At 47.6% G+C, this 16,647-nt stretch overlaps 1 protein-coding gene across 1 annotated transcript in view; it reads right to left on the bottom strand.

Moving 5' to 3' along the window:
* Positions 1-10,039: 10,039 nt before the first annotated feature.
* GAB3 (GRB2 associated binding protein 3) overlaps positions 10,040-16,647 on the bottom strand; it is a 66,344-nt gene continuing 59,736 nt past the window's right edge. Inside the window, 7 exon segments of the mRNA XM_063346461.1 lie at positions 10,040-10,910; positions 10,912-11,004; positions 12,025-12,138; positions 13,396-13,498; positions 15,161-15,242; positions 16,409-16,534; positions 16,537-16,647. The exon segment at positions 16,537-16,647 is cut by the window's right edge and continues 16 nt beyond it. Coding sequence (XP_063202531.1) covers positions 10,830-10,910; positions 10,912-11,004; positions 12,025-12,138; positions 13,396-13,498; positions 15,161-15,242; positions 16,409-16,534; positions 16,537-16,647 — 710 coding nt within the window. The 3' untranslated portion in view covers positions 10,040-10,829.

Raw genomic sequence — 16,647 nt, 5'->3', positions numbered from 1 at the left:
GGGAAAGTCAGCAGAAAGAGAGTGAGAGCAATACAGCCCGACTTTGTCCACTTTTAGTACCATCCTCGACGAAACGTGGGCTGTGGCAGCAGAACTTTGTTTATTTTTCTTAAAAATGCCCTCTTCAGCACTGAGGCATAACATCTATTTGGAGACTTCCATGAAAATGACTCCAAACAACAGCTAGAGATTGACCACTTCCCTCTGAAAGGTTTCACAAGTCGAGATGGAGGATCAGCCTTTACGGAGGCGGCGGCAGCGGTTCCTCTTCTCTGCCTTGACAGCAGCAGAGATTCGTTTCGAGGTTACCTGTGGTCCCTGGCTCTGGGCACTGACTCTTCCTTCTGGCTTTGCCTTGTGATACTTCCTGAGGCTGGTTATTAAAAAAAAGAAGCAATCATGGCACAAAGCAGGTCCCATGACAACTGAAAATCTTTACGGGGACTGTTCACGAGCACCGAGCACCTTCTTTCACCAAAGTAGCTTCCCTTTTTTCCCCCTTCCCATCTGGGTTGACGGCCACAGGGCCATGCATGCTGTGAAGAGCAGATGAGGAGAAGCTCTAGATCTTTTGAAGGGCAGCTGCTTGTGTGCTTTCCAAGCCAAAATAAAAGGTCATATTTTGGGATGTGGAAGTTGTATTCGCCTGAGCTCCCACCCACTCAGCTACAGACATCTTTGGACACCTTGTGCGCATCCTAGAGCTTCTGCCAACCTCTTATAAAAGTGTGCTTGAATGTGCTGGAGGCTCCTGGGCTGTAATTTCCCTGCGGAAGCAGCAGCAGGGTATTGGGCAGGGCTTGCTTTTGCCCAGCACTGTCTCGCCCTGTGCTCGGTGGCTCTCTCGCTGGGTTTCTCCCCGCCTGCCCTGCCCTTGGCCCTTTGTGCTGGGGCGGCCGGCCCGGAGGGGAAGCGAGCACCGCCCCGGGAAGTGGCCACATCGCCGTTTGACAAACAGGTTGCTCAACCCTGTGTGGGAGTTGCTGATCCCATCTCACGCTGACCGCGGCTCCGCAGCACTGGGAAGCCTTTGTGTCAACGTTTTCCAGGCAGAGGACTCTGCTTGGCTGCAGTGCAAGCGTCAGTGTTATCGGGGAAATCCGATTTTTTAAGTCTTTTCTGACTGTTCGGAATTGCGTAGGGGCTATTGAGAAAGCATGCCCTGACTGCTGCTGAGACGTGGTATTTGTAGGCAAGACTGAGGGTGATTTTTTCTGCCTCCTCCCGAGGCTGCAGGTTTCCCTCCCCCGGGTCGAAGGCTGAGACCCTCCCCTGGTGCTTGGGGAGGGAGAAGGTGCAAGCGGCCGGGTGCGTTTTCCTCTTGGTCCACGCAGCAAAAGGAGCTGCGCAGGGCTTTCAAGCTCAAGTGACCGCCTATGTATTTGTCAAATCAAACAAAGCCAATGCTGGTACCGAGAGCCATGGGGCACGCAGAGCCGTCCCCGCGCCCAGGCGCAGATTCCGTGCCCCGGCACGGACGGACCTGCCCAGCCTTTCCCCGGCAGAAGGACCTCAGGGGTTTCCTTGTGCCACGGGAACTCCTTGAACCTGCCGCTTTCCTGGGCAGTGGGATCAAAGGCACCCGAAGGACAAATAACCCCAATAAACATGAGACGCGATTCAGAGCCGTTTCCTCTTTCTGCCTGTGAACTCTTTGGATACGGTACCCGCAGGGCTGGGACACGCCTGCTTTTCTGCCTGGAAAGGTTATTTTCCTTATCTGCCTTGCAGCGGTTTGGGACCCGCCGGCTTGGGTCGGGCTCTGCTCTCTGGGCACTGGCGAGGCCCGGAGGGTGAGCCCGGCTGCCTCCCTCTCCTCCGGAGAAGCGCCCGTCAGGGCTAACGAGTGATGCAAAGAGCTAATGACCGATGCTTCGCTGCCTTACCTGGCACGTTTTACTCACTGCTATGGCATAACGCAATCCAGGTATATCGTTCTGAATAAGAACGTCTGTTTCTAGAAAAGATACAGACTTTGTACGAGCCTGTAAAACTGCGTTTTGGGGATGTTCACATACTTAACCTTTTCTATGCAGTGTCTCATCTATAGGATTGAAACAAACCTCACGCTGCTCCTCTTTGCTCCAAACTCCTGCACATTTCTGTTTCTCACCTCCTCCCACTATAGGCCAGCCGCTCTACACGCGCCTCCCTCTGCTTTTTCAATGAACAGCTGCCGTCAGCAGAGTTAGCAAGAGCTCGTTAGGAGGATGAACATTACCCTGCCAATGGAAAAAAAATGGTGCTTTCGCTTAGATGTCTCCATTTTTGCAGCCACAAGTGTATAGGCTCCCGTCCCACACCAAAACATCCCTTTCTCCCTACTTGATCCAGAGAGGCTGGAGGTAAATAACAACATTCAAGCGCTTTTTGAGCCAGCCCAGCTGCAGGTTGTGGAGGGAGTCAGAGTGTGGTCACTGGTGAGAGGAGCACTGGGAAATGGGCACGTCTGCCATTGAAATAAAGCAATTTGATGATCCTTGCGTATCATTTAACAGTCAGCTGTTTAGAGAAAAGCAATGTCTGAAGAGGTGTCTGGAGGGTAAAAGATGCTTTTGTGCTATATATAAACATGGGGAAAAATTTACTGACATTTCTGGAGTTATTCCAAATTTTCGTTTTGTGCCAAAGTCAGATTCTGGCGGTGCTGATTGCGGAAATCCATATTTATTTTGTCTCCCTGTCATTTTTGCTTTATATGTCATGCAGGTTTGCTGTTGAGCTGTCTCTGCTGCGTCCCCCAGCTCCGCCTGGGAAGAGCCAGAGCCCCCCTCGCCGCCCTCTCTGCGTGCGCACGTTCCTTGTGCTGACCAGGCAGAACAGGACGGATTTCCTTCGGTGGAATTTCCTGATGATTTCTGACTAACTGTGGAGGAAGTCAAACCAAAGAAATGATGAATCTTCCATTTTTTATTAAAAAAACCCCCAGCGTTAAAAAGGACATGTCTTATTTTTGAACTGTAAAGAGCCTGCCCGCTTACCCTGCTGACCGCCTCATCTTCATGGATAAAATACACAGCAAAGGCCAGACACGTCTTCTGCTGGGAAGTCCTTACCCTTCTTGGGGACCTTCCTTTGCCAGTGTCAGTATGTCGGGCTGCTCAGGGCTTCGAAGAAAATAGTTCATAGTCTGAAAGAACATACCCTGAGGTGTGAATGACGGAGGGCTGCCTGCTCCCGTGGCTGAGGGCAAACGTCAGCCTCTGCCAGTCTGGGTTTTCAGTTTTGAAGGGGAAGAGCTCAGCATCTCTGAGACCCTGGCTGTGGAAGGGGATCTCAGCTGGGTGCCCCAGTGGTGGAAGCACCCAAACCCCACCAGGACTCCTGCTTGAAACCTTGCCTGCCTTTGCCGGGCAAGCCTGGCCGCTTCCCAAAAGCTACGTTAATACAAAACAGAGAGACCAAAGAGTTACCGAGACCTCAGAGGTTTTATGAATCCCTTTATTGCTCAATCCTCCACCTCTCTCTGTAGAGGAATTGTCTCTCTCAGGCTGTACAAAAGGTCGCACTGAAAGCTCGTCCAGAACTTTGATCTGGAAACCTAAAGGCAAAAGCTATGTTTGCCTTCTGGCATCTCCTCCGGCGCTGGCAGACACCGCTGCCTTCATTTGATGTTTTGCCTTTTCCATTGTCCCGTAATTTTACAAAACGCTCCGGAGCGAGCCAAGGCGTTCGCAGAGCAACGTCCTCCCGCGGTGGGCGGCAGAACCGCTGCTTTCATGGGAGGGATCTGTGGTTTTTCCCTTGTGGGGAAAAATACGGAGTGGGTCTTCCCCATTGCTCTGCGCTGTTCATGTGGGGGAGGAAGCCAAGAAATAACAGCAGCAACAGCAGCAAAACGAAGCCTCTCTAGATAGTGGCACAGTCAGAGGCGCTTCCAAGCAGCTGAGCTCCCGGACAAAGCACTGAACGTTTTTGAATGAAGAAACAAACCAAACTGCAACAAACACAACCAGCACAAACACATGCAAGGAAAACACCCCCAAACTGTGTTAGGCTTCAAAGCCCACGATGAGAGCCCACCAGCGGAGCAAGGGCTTTTCAGGCTCTTACATGGTGATGAATTTGCCAGTGCTGAGATCCCCGAGCTGCCAGAGCGGGGCACGTCGGGGCCGTATAACAATGAGCTGATGCTGAAAACGGATATGAAGGGAAAATCAAATATCAAAGTAGAACAAAACAGGACAATGAATGAAAGGTTGGGTCGCTCCCTGCTGGCTCCTGCATTACAACAGAGCCCGGGATCAGCTCCCTGGGTGGGAAGGGGCTGAGCCTCCGCCAGACCCATCCTTTGTGTTCAGGCGCGGGATGTGGTGCTGCTGACACCCGGCGCGCTCCTATAAATATGTATAACCGTGAGAGCACAGTCCCTCTGCACTCTCTGCCCTGAACAACTGGAAGAGGAGCTTTAGATGCTGTTTGATGGGAAAATGCAGATCTTAAGACCTGTCAAAACACAGCGCGCAGCCTGCATTCGCTGCTGGCAAAAGGGCAGGACTAAGACTCTGCAGACCCAGGTGTCGTCTCCGCTGCTGCCACCGGCCCTGGGGGAGTCGCCATCCCTCAAAGAACACATGAAAAATCAGAAATGAAGTACAGGTCCCTTCACCAAAGCTGTTGGAGATCTACTGGAGAGAAATGAGGTGTCACCACTGTGATATCTCAAGGCCTGTATCCTTGCGTTGATCCAGTCCCCAGCGTGGACACAATTAACACAGGAATGCCCATTTTAAGGTAGTGCTCTATTGAGCACCTCAGGCTAAAAAAGACCAAAGCAATTGCACTTATAACCAGAAGAGTTAGAGGCAAAAATCACCAGGGTGATAGGGAATTACTGCCTTTTTGGAAGGGTTTGTGTTTCGTGCCCTGTAAAGATGGCCTGGGTTTGGCAACTGGCCGGCTGCTCTGTGGCTTTTTGCTTCAGGGAAGTGTTTTACGTGGCTGGAAGCTGTGGCTGTGATTAGAGGGGATAACCTCTACCAAGTGCTTACACAGTCATACTTTTTGCTATCAGTTTTTTCCCCTAATTATCTAATCACCAAAGCACTTGGCACAGAGGCATGAGAAGCCTGCGAGCTTCCTGAATTTTGTGCAGCCTCTTGCTGCTTTGTTTCATCGCTGTTTCCTTGCAGAGCCCAATTTCTGGATCGCAAGCTCAGAGGGTTTTGGCTCCCACGGGCCAGGATGTCCCTGCCCGCAGGGATGCTCTGGGTGCTGGGACCCTCCGTGAACAGCACCACCTCTGCTGCTCCGGGAAGTACCCCATGGAGGGACATGCCCGGCCATGGCGGCAGGGATGGTGGTGGCTTTGGCAGGGCTTGCTTCCCTCCGAGGGGCTGGGAGCTGGGGCAGGGGAGGGAGGTCACTTTTCTGGGGAGAACACCTTGCCAAAAGGGCCGTTCCCATCTCGGCTGGAGAGAGGACATGGAAGCAGCCTGTGAACCGGCAGTCAGACTTTATCTGACCTTTTATTTATCCGACCTGCCCTGCCTGTAAGGCTGAACACAAAATGTCACGCAGTTCCCTTGTATCAAGCCCGCAGGCGTAGGCTTATCTAAATTACACGTGTCTGTGCTTCTTGAGTGCTGCAGCCAAGTTTCCATCAATGGCTCTCTAGGCGCGACGAGTCCCTCGATTCACCGCAGCGGGTATCCAGCCAGGATGACAAAGCACAGAGATCCAAAAGTGACACTTGCCTGAAGCAGTAAATAAACTATTTCCCAAACTACCTTGCTTGTTAGCAGCTAGGCTTGCTCAGCTCTGCTCCCGTGGACTGCCTCCTTTCATCTTCAAAACCCCGCGACGGGCACGTTGGAAGGATCCCACGTCCCCAGCTCTCCGCGTGTGGAAATTGCATTAACAGCAACTATGCTCCTCAGCACAGAGCAATTAAAGGATCAGGTTAAATAACAACTAGCCTTTGTGTTCAAGCCCAGAGCATATGCTGAACAAATTTGTGCTTGTGGGCTACGTCTTTGGTGAGAGAGCGCGGCCCCTTCCTGCCCCCGGGCTGTGGGGGCTGCAGCTTCCCCGGGCCCCCGGAGGACGCAGACACCAGCCCGGGTCACAACTTTGTTGTTCTTTGGTTCTCAAGTCACCCGCAAATAATGTTCCTGATACACAGGTGTATGAAATGTCTTTGCGAATTTGTCTGAATTTGCCTCCCAATAATTTAGATGAGCAAGTCACAGCCTAATAAAGAGATTTTAAAAATGGGAAGAGCATTAAATGAAAAATGTGGAGGTTTTCCCTGTGAGCACCTTCGCTTGTCAAAATAATTAAAGATCACAGGTACATTTTATATTAATTTATTAGAAAAAAGATACACAGTTTAATGTGCAAATATATACAACAAACATTACAATGAAACATCAGGAAGGCGAGGCCCTTCCCTCTATCAATGACTTACTCCTTCGTAACAGAGATGACTGTTTAATGCTTCCCCACAGATTTACAAATACAAAAAATGTATAATGCTTCATTTGCACAAGACAAAAGTTTATTTTTATTTGAACAAAAAATATTCTGGCTTTGACATGGCAAAAGTCTGCTATTTTGGTGGCTTTTTTTTTTTTTTCTTTAAACCTGAGCGAGTTTTGCGGAACAGGGGAACAAAGGAAAGGCATTGCCCTGTGCTTCATTCTCATCACAGCATCTGGTGGTCTTTGAATTACTAAACCACTGAGTCACTTCAAGGGAATGCAACTCCAAAATCTACATCTATGGTGTAATTAGTGACATGGAAGAGAGCGGGTGCTACCGCTGGCAAAAGTGAGCTGGTTGAAAACACCTGGCTCGAGTTAAATGGCTGTTGACATTTCTCAGGTAAAGTGTTCCTATCCGCCAGTAAGGAATTTAATGGTGCCTCCTGCAAGAAAGGAATTATAAATGGAAAATACAGTTCAGTCCAAAAAGAAAATGAGTCCTGGGTCCCGCTACGCCTTGCTCAAATGTGTCATCATTGAAAGGCTGCAGAATAAGGCCATATTAAATCCAAACTGAGAACAGGGCTGGGGAATGCACGTAACTCCCAGTGAGTACTGAAATCCCACTCGCTCCAGGAAAGAAGTTCGTATCAGACTGATTTCTTTATGAGTCTTTTGGATGTATTTCAAGCAGGCGTTTGACACAGGCTATTTTTGTATTCAGTGGCCACAGACTAGTTCAGTAAGAGAGATCCATCTCATCTCCGATCTCCTCCCTCCCACACCTGGGTGCCAGCAACAGGGGGAATCCAGCCCATCGCCCTAACAGTAGCCACAGGACCGAAACAATCTAGCTCGTTTGTTTTCCACATCGTCCTGCAACCGAGCTTCATCCGGCAAATCTGCAGAGCCACATTTCCAATTAAGCAAGAAACTATTCTGCTTGTTTAGCACTCCACTTAAAATGAGAAAGCCTCGCGGTGCTGGAGAAGGCACTACAAGTCCTGAGCAATGCCCGTTCCCCCAGGAGACACTGGTTTCCTACGGGATCACTGGCTGGTCCACGCTCATTTAGGTGCAGAGACACTCTCTGCATCAGCTCTCATAATACTTTTTTTTAAAGGAATACCTACAAGCAACCACATAACGGACCCGCAGCAAAAAGAAGACACTACCAGGAGTGTTCCTGGCTGACCCCGGAGCCAGCGCTAACCAAGGGCTCTTGCCTGGGCTACATTTTCGGACATGACACTGTCAAAAGCTGACTCAGTTTTCAGGTGCCTCCACAGGTTTTCTTTCCTCTTTGGCCAAGGGATCAGTATTTAAGAATAGACTTAATTAAAGAGTGCCTCCTTTTCGCTCTGTACAGCAGGCTGTACGGGTTGGCAGCGTGGCAGCCCACAGGTACGCCAGTCCCATACCACAGCAGGGGCTGCTGTGGCTCTGTTCACACCAAAATCCTCAATGATGGAGTGGCCACAGCGGATTTGGCCTTTGCCATCCTCCCACCATCCTCCTCCTCTTTAACCTCTTGGGAGTATCGTGGAATTTGACCCAAAAAAAAAAAAAAAAAAAAAAAAGCCTTGGGGATGAGCTGCTCTGCTTTTAAAACTTTTTTTTAATTATTTTTTTAATTGCTCTTCTTGTGTCCTGTGCTCACACAAGAATGCATGTCATGGAACCTGAAGCAGCGTGTAAAAACAGACCTTAAATTAAAAATCTGAATAAAACCCCAAACTTAGATTTTAGTTTAAAAGTGAAAGTTAGAAACCAGCGAGCAATGTTTCATCAAGATAAGAGAACGGTGGGGGCAGGCAGGGGACATGCGGAAGTTGAAAGGGGGCCATTCTGATCTAAGGATGGTCCCCGCCAAGATATATATTTATGTCCTTTTAGGGGAAAAAAAAAATACCAAAAGAGCTCCTTCTTTTCTGAACTTCTGAATGATCTGTTAGCCAGGTTTGTAAAAGTTTAAATATTTTTACAATAAACTAGAAGAACAGTGAGTCAGTTGTCTCCAATAACTTGGTGTTTTTTCCACTTTGGAAGATTTTCTGACAGCATGAAAAGGAACGCTCTGGTCAAACGCGAGCTGCTCCATACGCTATTGCAGTCCCCATGGGACGTTGCCATGCCATCACCCCGCAGTCTGGGGTCTGCAGGAGCAGAGCAGAATTTTACCGGCCTTTTGTGGATGTTTTCTGTCCCCTACCGGTCTTAACTGCTCTTTTAACTCTTCCAGTCCTGCAGCATACACCAAAAGCTTTCAGTGACGTGTTATTTGTACACATCGTAAGAATGGCAGTTCTTTTGCGCAGAACGTCTCTGCAAGCGTGGCCCTTCCTCGCGTACCTCTCTACACCACCTCCGGGGAGGCGCCGCTCTCCCCCGCCTCTCCCCAAACCCACTTCCCCCGCAGCAACACCACACCCAGGGCGCGGCTGCTCACAGCCCTCCTAAATCCGTTTTAGGACAAAACAACTGGGTTTTAACAAACTGTATTTCACACCAGACAGACAAGATTTATATGGGAAAGTCTGAATTCTTTCCCAAACTTTTATGAAGTTATGAAGGCTAACTTTCCTTTTAGAGTTTTGGGAGCTGGGGGTGGGGAGCAGAGTATGAGGAAACAGCCGGTCAGCTATCTGCGGTATAAATCCCATTTTTCCAAGCAGCTGTAGTCCAGGACACTTTATGCCCGCAGGCCTGGGTGCCCAGTTTGCCCGAGTCAATAAAGGTGCTGGTGGAACCTCGTTGTTCTCACAGGGTAAGCTAATAAGAGCCTGGTCACCATGGATCCCCAGTTTTTTAAAGAAGCAGCAAGACTTGCAAGCACTTCAGCCCTCTTGAGGTAGGAGAAAAATGGCGTTTCTGTGAGCTACGCTGCCTCTCCCAGCAGGACGAGTGACTTGGCCGTGTCCCAGCCTCCCAGAGTGCCCAAAAGGCTGAAGCAGAATGTGTGCGTGGAGGACAGCAAGTAGGAGCCTTCAAGGAAATGCCAGCGGTTTCTGCAATGACATTTCTACAACCTGTGTTTGGTAAATCAGCGTTTTTGGGATGTCAGATTACAGTAATACAAGGCGGTAGCAACAGGCACGTGAAGGGAGGCCAGTGACTTGGCACCGTCAAAGAGGAAATCTTTCGTAAGGGACCACTGTCTGCCTGGGTCAGACCTCCTACGGCTACTGGGACGTGCCTGCACCAGCAAAGCCTGCAAGACCAAATCCAGTGTGGGTCACTCAGCGGCGCTGCATACTTCCATGATTCCAGTGGCTGTGTACCACCTTAAAATAAAGATTGCAGCCAAGCTTTTAAAGTTAAATATGTTATAAACTATACACATATGTGATCCTGAGATAGTGCCTGTAACAAGTCCCAAGGTAGATAAGCTTCCTGAACCCAGAGGTCCTCACGCCGCGTAAGTGCATTGTTGTTTTATTTTGGCAGGCCTGCTGGCCTCTCTCAGAGCATGCTGCACTTCCTAATTCTCTTTTTTTTTGGGGGGTGGGTCTAGTGAAACAATCAGTCTGACGACTGCTACCAGCAATTCCAATGGCGTTTCTTCTGCAGTTCAGATGAAAGCATTCTTGATCCTTTGCCAGTTCTCCCAAGACTTGCAGAAACAGGCTCACAGCTTCCCCTTCTATTTTTTGGCCAGCCAAGAGCTGTGTGCCTGCAGCCTCCTGCTAGAGGAGCAGCTGTGCTGTGCTGTGCCGAAGACACTCCTCAAGATAGGGGAGAAAACATCAGTAGGAACCACACAGAAAGGCAACAAGTATGAGCCACGATGGAGAGAAGCTTAATACAATGACCGTCATCTAGAGGGTCAAAGTCCATGCATTCCAGTCCCATCGGTAGGTACATAGTCCTCTTTTCAGTTTCTGACAGCATCAGCTCAGAGTCAGACCTTTTAAACCCAGGGGAAAAATATTTTCCAAAATTCTCTTTGCTTAAGCACTATATATTCGAAGTTCTTTTTATTGTTTCAGTATTTTAGCCCTTAGTTGATTAGTCACCAATACCTGTCAGATGCCCGCTGCCGTAAAAGCACTCTGAGCACCCGCAGTATTTGTAGGAATATCAAAAAATATCTTTAGCAACTAGGAATTATGCAACAGAGGGAGAAGGCAGAACTAACTAGATTAATGCAACATGTAGTGGATTTGTTAACATTAAGTGTATGACTCGTCGCAGAATCATGCCAGAAAATGGTACCATGTAGCTTACTGGTAAGGGCAGTAAAAAGGGTAATGCATTACTTTAATCATCAGTGAACCACTCACTCATTCAACACACTATTTCCAGCTGAAATCAAAGGTTTCCATTTAAAATGCCGTTCCTCTACAGACTGTAAGCATCTTGCAACTCTCTCTGCCTTTGAACTCTACTGTGATAGCTGCTTCATTAACATTGTGGTTCCAGTGCAAAAAACAAAGTCCTCCAGATCCCAAATCTTCTTCCTTTAGACTTTTGATTGCCTCTCATCTGTCCATTCCTGCTTAGTGTTCTGTAAAGCTTGAGTCTTCTGTTCATCTACCTGGACATAGTCCACTCTCTGCTCCTCAGAGAGAAAAGGCTTCTGTGGGAGAGAGAGGGAAAAACCAACGTATCAATTTTAGGGTTGAAAAGGGATGCTAGTGAAACTTGGCTTGATTTTCTGTTTTCCCTTTCCCTTGTTCCTTGATTGCTTCACTTCACCTTGAAGCTCACAGTGACATCAGCTGACAAAAGCATTGCTTTACAGCCTGCTTTAGCTATAATTATCCATCTGTCACCCTGTCACTCAGCCCAGCACAGCGAGCGAGGGAAACGTGCTGTTCTGGCTATTTCCATGCAGATAATCGTTCTCTTCTTATCCGAGTGATCCTGCTGCAGGGATAACCTAACTGTATTTTAACTATGGGGAAGTTGGGGAGTTAAATTAGAAAGCTTAGGAGTCTTGAGGCTTTTGCCTCCAGGAGTATTATCTGATGGGTAAATTGATACACAGGACATAAAACGGCCCAAACTGACAACAGTTCATTGCTTTGTAGTGGTACCTACCCACCACCTGGGCAGTTTATAAGCTCTCCGGAACAAGGAATGTATTTTTTCAGCATTACTAAGGAAATTGAAATGGTTTTGGTGATGCAAGAATAAAGATGCACATTTTGCCATGTTACAAGAGATGGTAGAGTTTTACCCTGTGAATTTATCATGGCCTGTAAACTTGTTACTGCAAAGAGATTTGGGGGTAAACTAGCAGGAAAGGGTTTGTGGAGACTAAATGAAAATGAAAGAGCATGCAGAGATCCTGCAAGCACCAACAAGCTTGCCCACAAGCCCTCATGGCTGCACATCCCAGCGTGGTCTCCTGTCCTCTGCCGAGCTCGTGTTAATGGCATCCCTATGAGTCACACTAGGGACACCTTGTCATCACCCTAATAGTGCTTTTATATATCAATCTTGAGGCTGCCACAAATGCAGTCAGCTGGAAACACGATTGGCTTCATCATGATACTTAGGGCACCTAGCAGAGGTGCCCTAAGTATCTTTGTCTTGTTTTCCTCCCAGCAGACAAAAAGATAGGAGGCTGTGGGGTTTTTCAGATGACTCATACCTTCTGTACAGGGGATGGGGAAGCAGAATTAAAATCCAATGCTAAGTAATCAAGGTTAGATTTCCTTGTCCATGGAAAAGCACCACTGTATGGAGATGTTGCCTGTCTGTGTTCCTGTCGGAAAAGAAGAGAAACTTTTAAAGCTCTTAAAACATGATCCTAAAAGGAAGCAGGACTACAACTGCTATGTGCGAGACTCGTCTGGCAGAACACGAGTGAGTAGGGTCAGCACCCACGTAGTTTTCTATGCCAAGGGTGCCTTTTGGTGACTAACCACAGGATAACGCTGATTAATTGGAGATGGCATAAAAAAAAACAACTGTGAGAGCCTTTTTCTCCTGGTAATTATGGCAAAACAAGCAAACCAGGTTGATTTTAATTCAATGTTATCAGGAAGGACTTGTGCCCAGCTTTTCAACCGAAGCCCCTGGAAGGCTCAGATTTGCAGGGGTGCCCTCTTAACCAGCATCGTTCTATGAATTTGAAGAAATGGTGATAATTCTGTTCAAATCTAGCAAATGAAAATTAATCTCGGGAAAATCCCAGATGACCACAAATGTATGGAAGGTTTTATATGGCTAGAAAAATCAAATGGGGAGTAGTTATAACTGGAACTGCTCTCCTGAGCACATTTTGGTCTAGTAAAGGTGTGGGTTAAAATTCGAGACTATGGTTCGCGGAGATTGTGGTCAGTTTTGCAATATGTTTCTACAGCCACTGCTGTTGGGCTTTGGCTATGGAGCCAAATCTGTAGACATTGGCTCAGATCAAGGGATTTGAGATCCATTTCCACTGAAAACTCAAAGGAAACTGAGATTCTGGTCTTTTTGCAAGATATGGCTAAAGAGTGAATGAAGAAAAGGAAGCCACAAAGCCAGATGTTCTTCTTTCATGGGATGGGAAGTGGGGTTAGTGGCACCAGCCAAAGCAGAAGCAATAAGAGACTTTAATGGGAGTTCTGTTTCTGCACAATATTTGGTGTGTTTCTTTAGGAAGTGCACTAACGGCTTTCTGTCATTTCCTGGGAGATTCTGCAGGGCACACTTTTAAAAGGTGAAAAGATTTAATTTTCCTTTGCCTTAATGAGTTCTCATGTAAATATGGCTGATCCCTGTGATCTCTTGGAACTGCTCAGCAACATTCGTGGGCGAGCAGCTGAGTTCTGCAGAGCAGAAGAAGGGCTTCCCTTATCTCTCTGTAAATTGGTCCCAGTGTCTTTGGTTTAAAACCGTTTCATCATTTTTTAAAAAAAACAGAAGGCAAAGGACAAACCTCCTCAACATTTTTTCTTAGAAAACAAACTTCTGCATTCTCCATCAATGTGACAGAGCAGAATAAAGCAAAGGATGGCTGTGTGAAAATGAAGATTACCATATGAATGTAACTTTCTTCCTCTTCTCCGGAAACTGAATTGGCAAATATTCTTGCTGAATTAATACCGTCTCTTTCTGGTGAGATAAAGCTCATTCGATTGCTATGAAGAAAAACACAGGAGAGGTTAAGGAAGCATCTTACAGATGCTCTGAAATGAAGCCAAAGCCTGACACAGTCCATATGGTGAATAAACTCACACTAACGCTGCAGCCTTTATGGAAAGGATGTCCAAAACCACTCCTTAGTTCTAGAAAAAGTGTGCTGTATTGCTGTAAGTGTTTTTGTTGATTTTTTTTCTGGGATTTATGAAACTTTGCCGTCTCTGGTATGACAGAAAGCATAAAACATTGGAGGAATGCGCCGGCAAGGGGCACAGAGTCAGATATCATTCATCCGGGTAATATGTGCTGATGGGGCACTTACTTAGTTGCGCGGCTATCCGCACTTTAGAGACTGATGTGAATTAATCAGCTACTGGAGGTGCATGCAGAGAAACTTGTCTGGCTTTGAACACAGCGTATGTGCTATGGAGATGTCTGCGACTCAGCCCTTGTACAAGAAAATCTCTTCCACTAACATAACTTTCAGAGGTATATCGTGAGTAAATTATTGCAGGCTAGCACAATGGCGTTAGTTACTAGGAGATTGGATGGCCACTTTGTGCAGCATGAACAGCATAATTACTTTTGCTTTATTAGTTCAGGGCATACTTCTTTTTTAGTTTTGTTAATGCAAAACATGCAAACTCCCTCCGAGCTCGCTATCCTTCGGGAATCTGCACTGCATCAGCACTAATTAACCACAGCGCTCTGGCAGAGATGCTTAGGAGGCAGGCTACTGGGTTTCCCCAACAAGCATAACCGATGGGCTTAGCCAGCATTGGATTGTATGGCTGGGAGGGGGGTCTCCAATTGAGAGAGTGCCCGTCTCGTGCCCCTTTTGCCTTCCAAATGACCACCTGAGGTGGGGAAGTGGAAAAGCCATGTCTGGCGTTCATGCTAGTGAAAAAAACACATTTTCTGGAGTGCCTGGGGTATGCAGAGGAGGTTGGTGGGAATTCCTGGCTTTTGCATGCACACTTCGGCACAGTTTGCTCTGCTGTCAGCCTTTCCCCGTAGCACCAAGATCCTCCCAGCCAGCCGGCTGCCGCCCTACCCTGCTCACATGTTCCCTGAAGATGAATCTTTCACTGTACTTGGAGCCCAACAGTATCATCTGTTCATACTACCTGGGCTTTGGAACCAAAAGCATTTGGTTTTACCCTGCAACTAATTTCCAGTGACAAAAGATCACACCAACAGATCAAGTCTGAATTGCTGTGTGGCAGCGCAGAAATCTACACCCAGGCTGCAAGTCAGGCAGATCTTTATCTTACCTGGTTCTCCTTTGCTATATTAATTTTCAGGAACAAAAAAGGCTCTATCACTTTGAAAAAACAATAATTAAGGCCTGTGAAGCTCTTAGCCATTGCAGCAGCCACACCAGAGTGCAGACCAGCTCCAGTCTTTTCAAAAAGAACCTTCAAAACAGACTGAGCAGCACTGCCTGATGCTGAACACGCTGGAGCTGCCTGTTGTGAAAGGGGGCCTTGCTTTTTAGAGACAGCAAAAGCCTGGGGGATGCTGGAAGGAGCCCTGGGGAATTTTTGTTTGTGGACTTTGCCAGGAAACTGTTTCTTGTGGGATGTGATAAGTTATTTTTAACTCCATTCCACAGTGTTAATGCTTAAAAGATTGGAACGGCAGGTTTCTTGTTGACTTACTAAGGCACAGTCCACATCCTGGTCACGGCAGCGTGCTCCCGGATTGTGGAGAGGTTCCTCAAGTCCAGAGGAGGTGGCCGTGCTGCAAGTAGATACAAAAGGAACTAAATTTCCAATAGCAGAGCTAATGAAAAGTACAGACTGTTTAGAAAAATGCCGTTTTATATTAACAGTAAGAAACTAACAGAGTATTTCACAGAACATAACTGATATAACCAAGACAGAAATAAATAACAAATGACCACTTCAGTCAGTGCTGTAAAGTCTCCCATTTACCCTAAAATAGCAATAAATACAATGAGGATAAGGAGAACAAATGCCCCACAAGATCCATGTGCTTGCTTCAAATCTGCTCCGCATGTGCTGCCTTCAAGAGGTGAGGCCAGTTCAGCCTACACGTCAAAGCAGGTTTTGGGCTCTCTTCTAAACAAAAAGGTCCTACACATAGAGATCAAAATCATTCCTCTCACCAGCCAATGTATATTTTCCACTCCGTTCTCAAAACCCTCTGTGAAAGGACCTGAGCTTGCTTTGCTTCCTGGCAATGGTCTGTATTTCTGTCCCCAGTTCACAGAATCATTTCCCGAACCAATTTCTGAGTAGCTCTGTGGCTCTGCAGCCCAAAGAGCTTTAAGGTAAGGCCAGGTTTAGGCAATTTGTCCACTGCAAAGCTGAATTTTGTCCCCAGTATATCCGCTGGAAGTGCAACCCAGATTTTGGAGATGGCATGAAAAGCAAGAGTGGAAAATTACCATCAGTAAAAGTATCTGCAGGAAATTCCTAATTAAACCAAGACAGCTGTGCCTACCCAACAGAAATTTAACCAACAGCCCACACATCGAGTTTGAGTATTTGAGTGTTTGGATGTCCTGTTCCTGGAAGGTCATGGAGCTGGTGAGACAGCAGTACATGTACTTCAGAGCCGCAGGATTTAGTCTGCTGTCTCTCCAAGGTTACTTCCATTTGGTCATTTGCAGTCAGAGTGGAGCTGAAGCCATGCACCACGCTAATGCAGCCACACAGTCTTCAACTGCAAAAGCAGGCATGGACGCTCTTCCTCTGCTCACAGACAACCCTGCAGACACATCCTATGTTACAGTACTATAAGCCACTTACACAGCAATTCACTCCCTCTTCTAGAGCAGGAAATGCTTTAAAATGTGCCAAGGGCACTAACAAAGGAGGTCACCTGTGTCCCCACTATCAGGACCCCCCTGGCTGCCAGTTGCACTTTAGGTCTGAGCTTACATTTCCTACGAGGCTTGAGGTCTCGGTTCACTGGAGGGGGCTCCAGGTCTGAGGGAAGCTCGGGTAATGGGCTGGTGAGTTTTTCAGTGCTGACGACAGGGAAGGTGAAGGTGGCTGAGCCGGGCTCATGGGGATGTAGCCATCAGGTGAACAGTCGGAGCCGGGTGCAGAGGGAGAGGTGCTGGGGCGCATGGGCACGTAGCTGTCCTCCGTGCTGTCCGAAGCGGTCGAGTAGAGTG

The sequence above is a fragment of the Chroicocephalus ridibundus genome, chromosome 9, assembly GCF_963924245.1.
Source record: "Chroicocephalus ridibundus chromosome 9, bChrRid1.1, whole genome shotgun sequence".
Taxonomy (NCBI): domain Eukaryota; kingdom Metazoa; phylum Chordata; class Aves; order Charadriiformes; family Laridae; genus Chroicocephalus; species Chroicocephalus ridibundus.
Note: the sequence above shows the minus strand (reverse complement) of the source record. Positions and strands in the feature narration are given on the sequence as shown.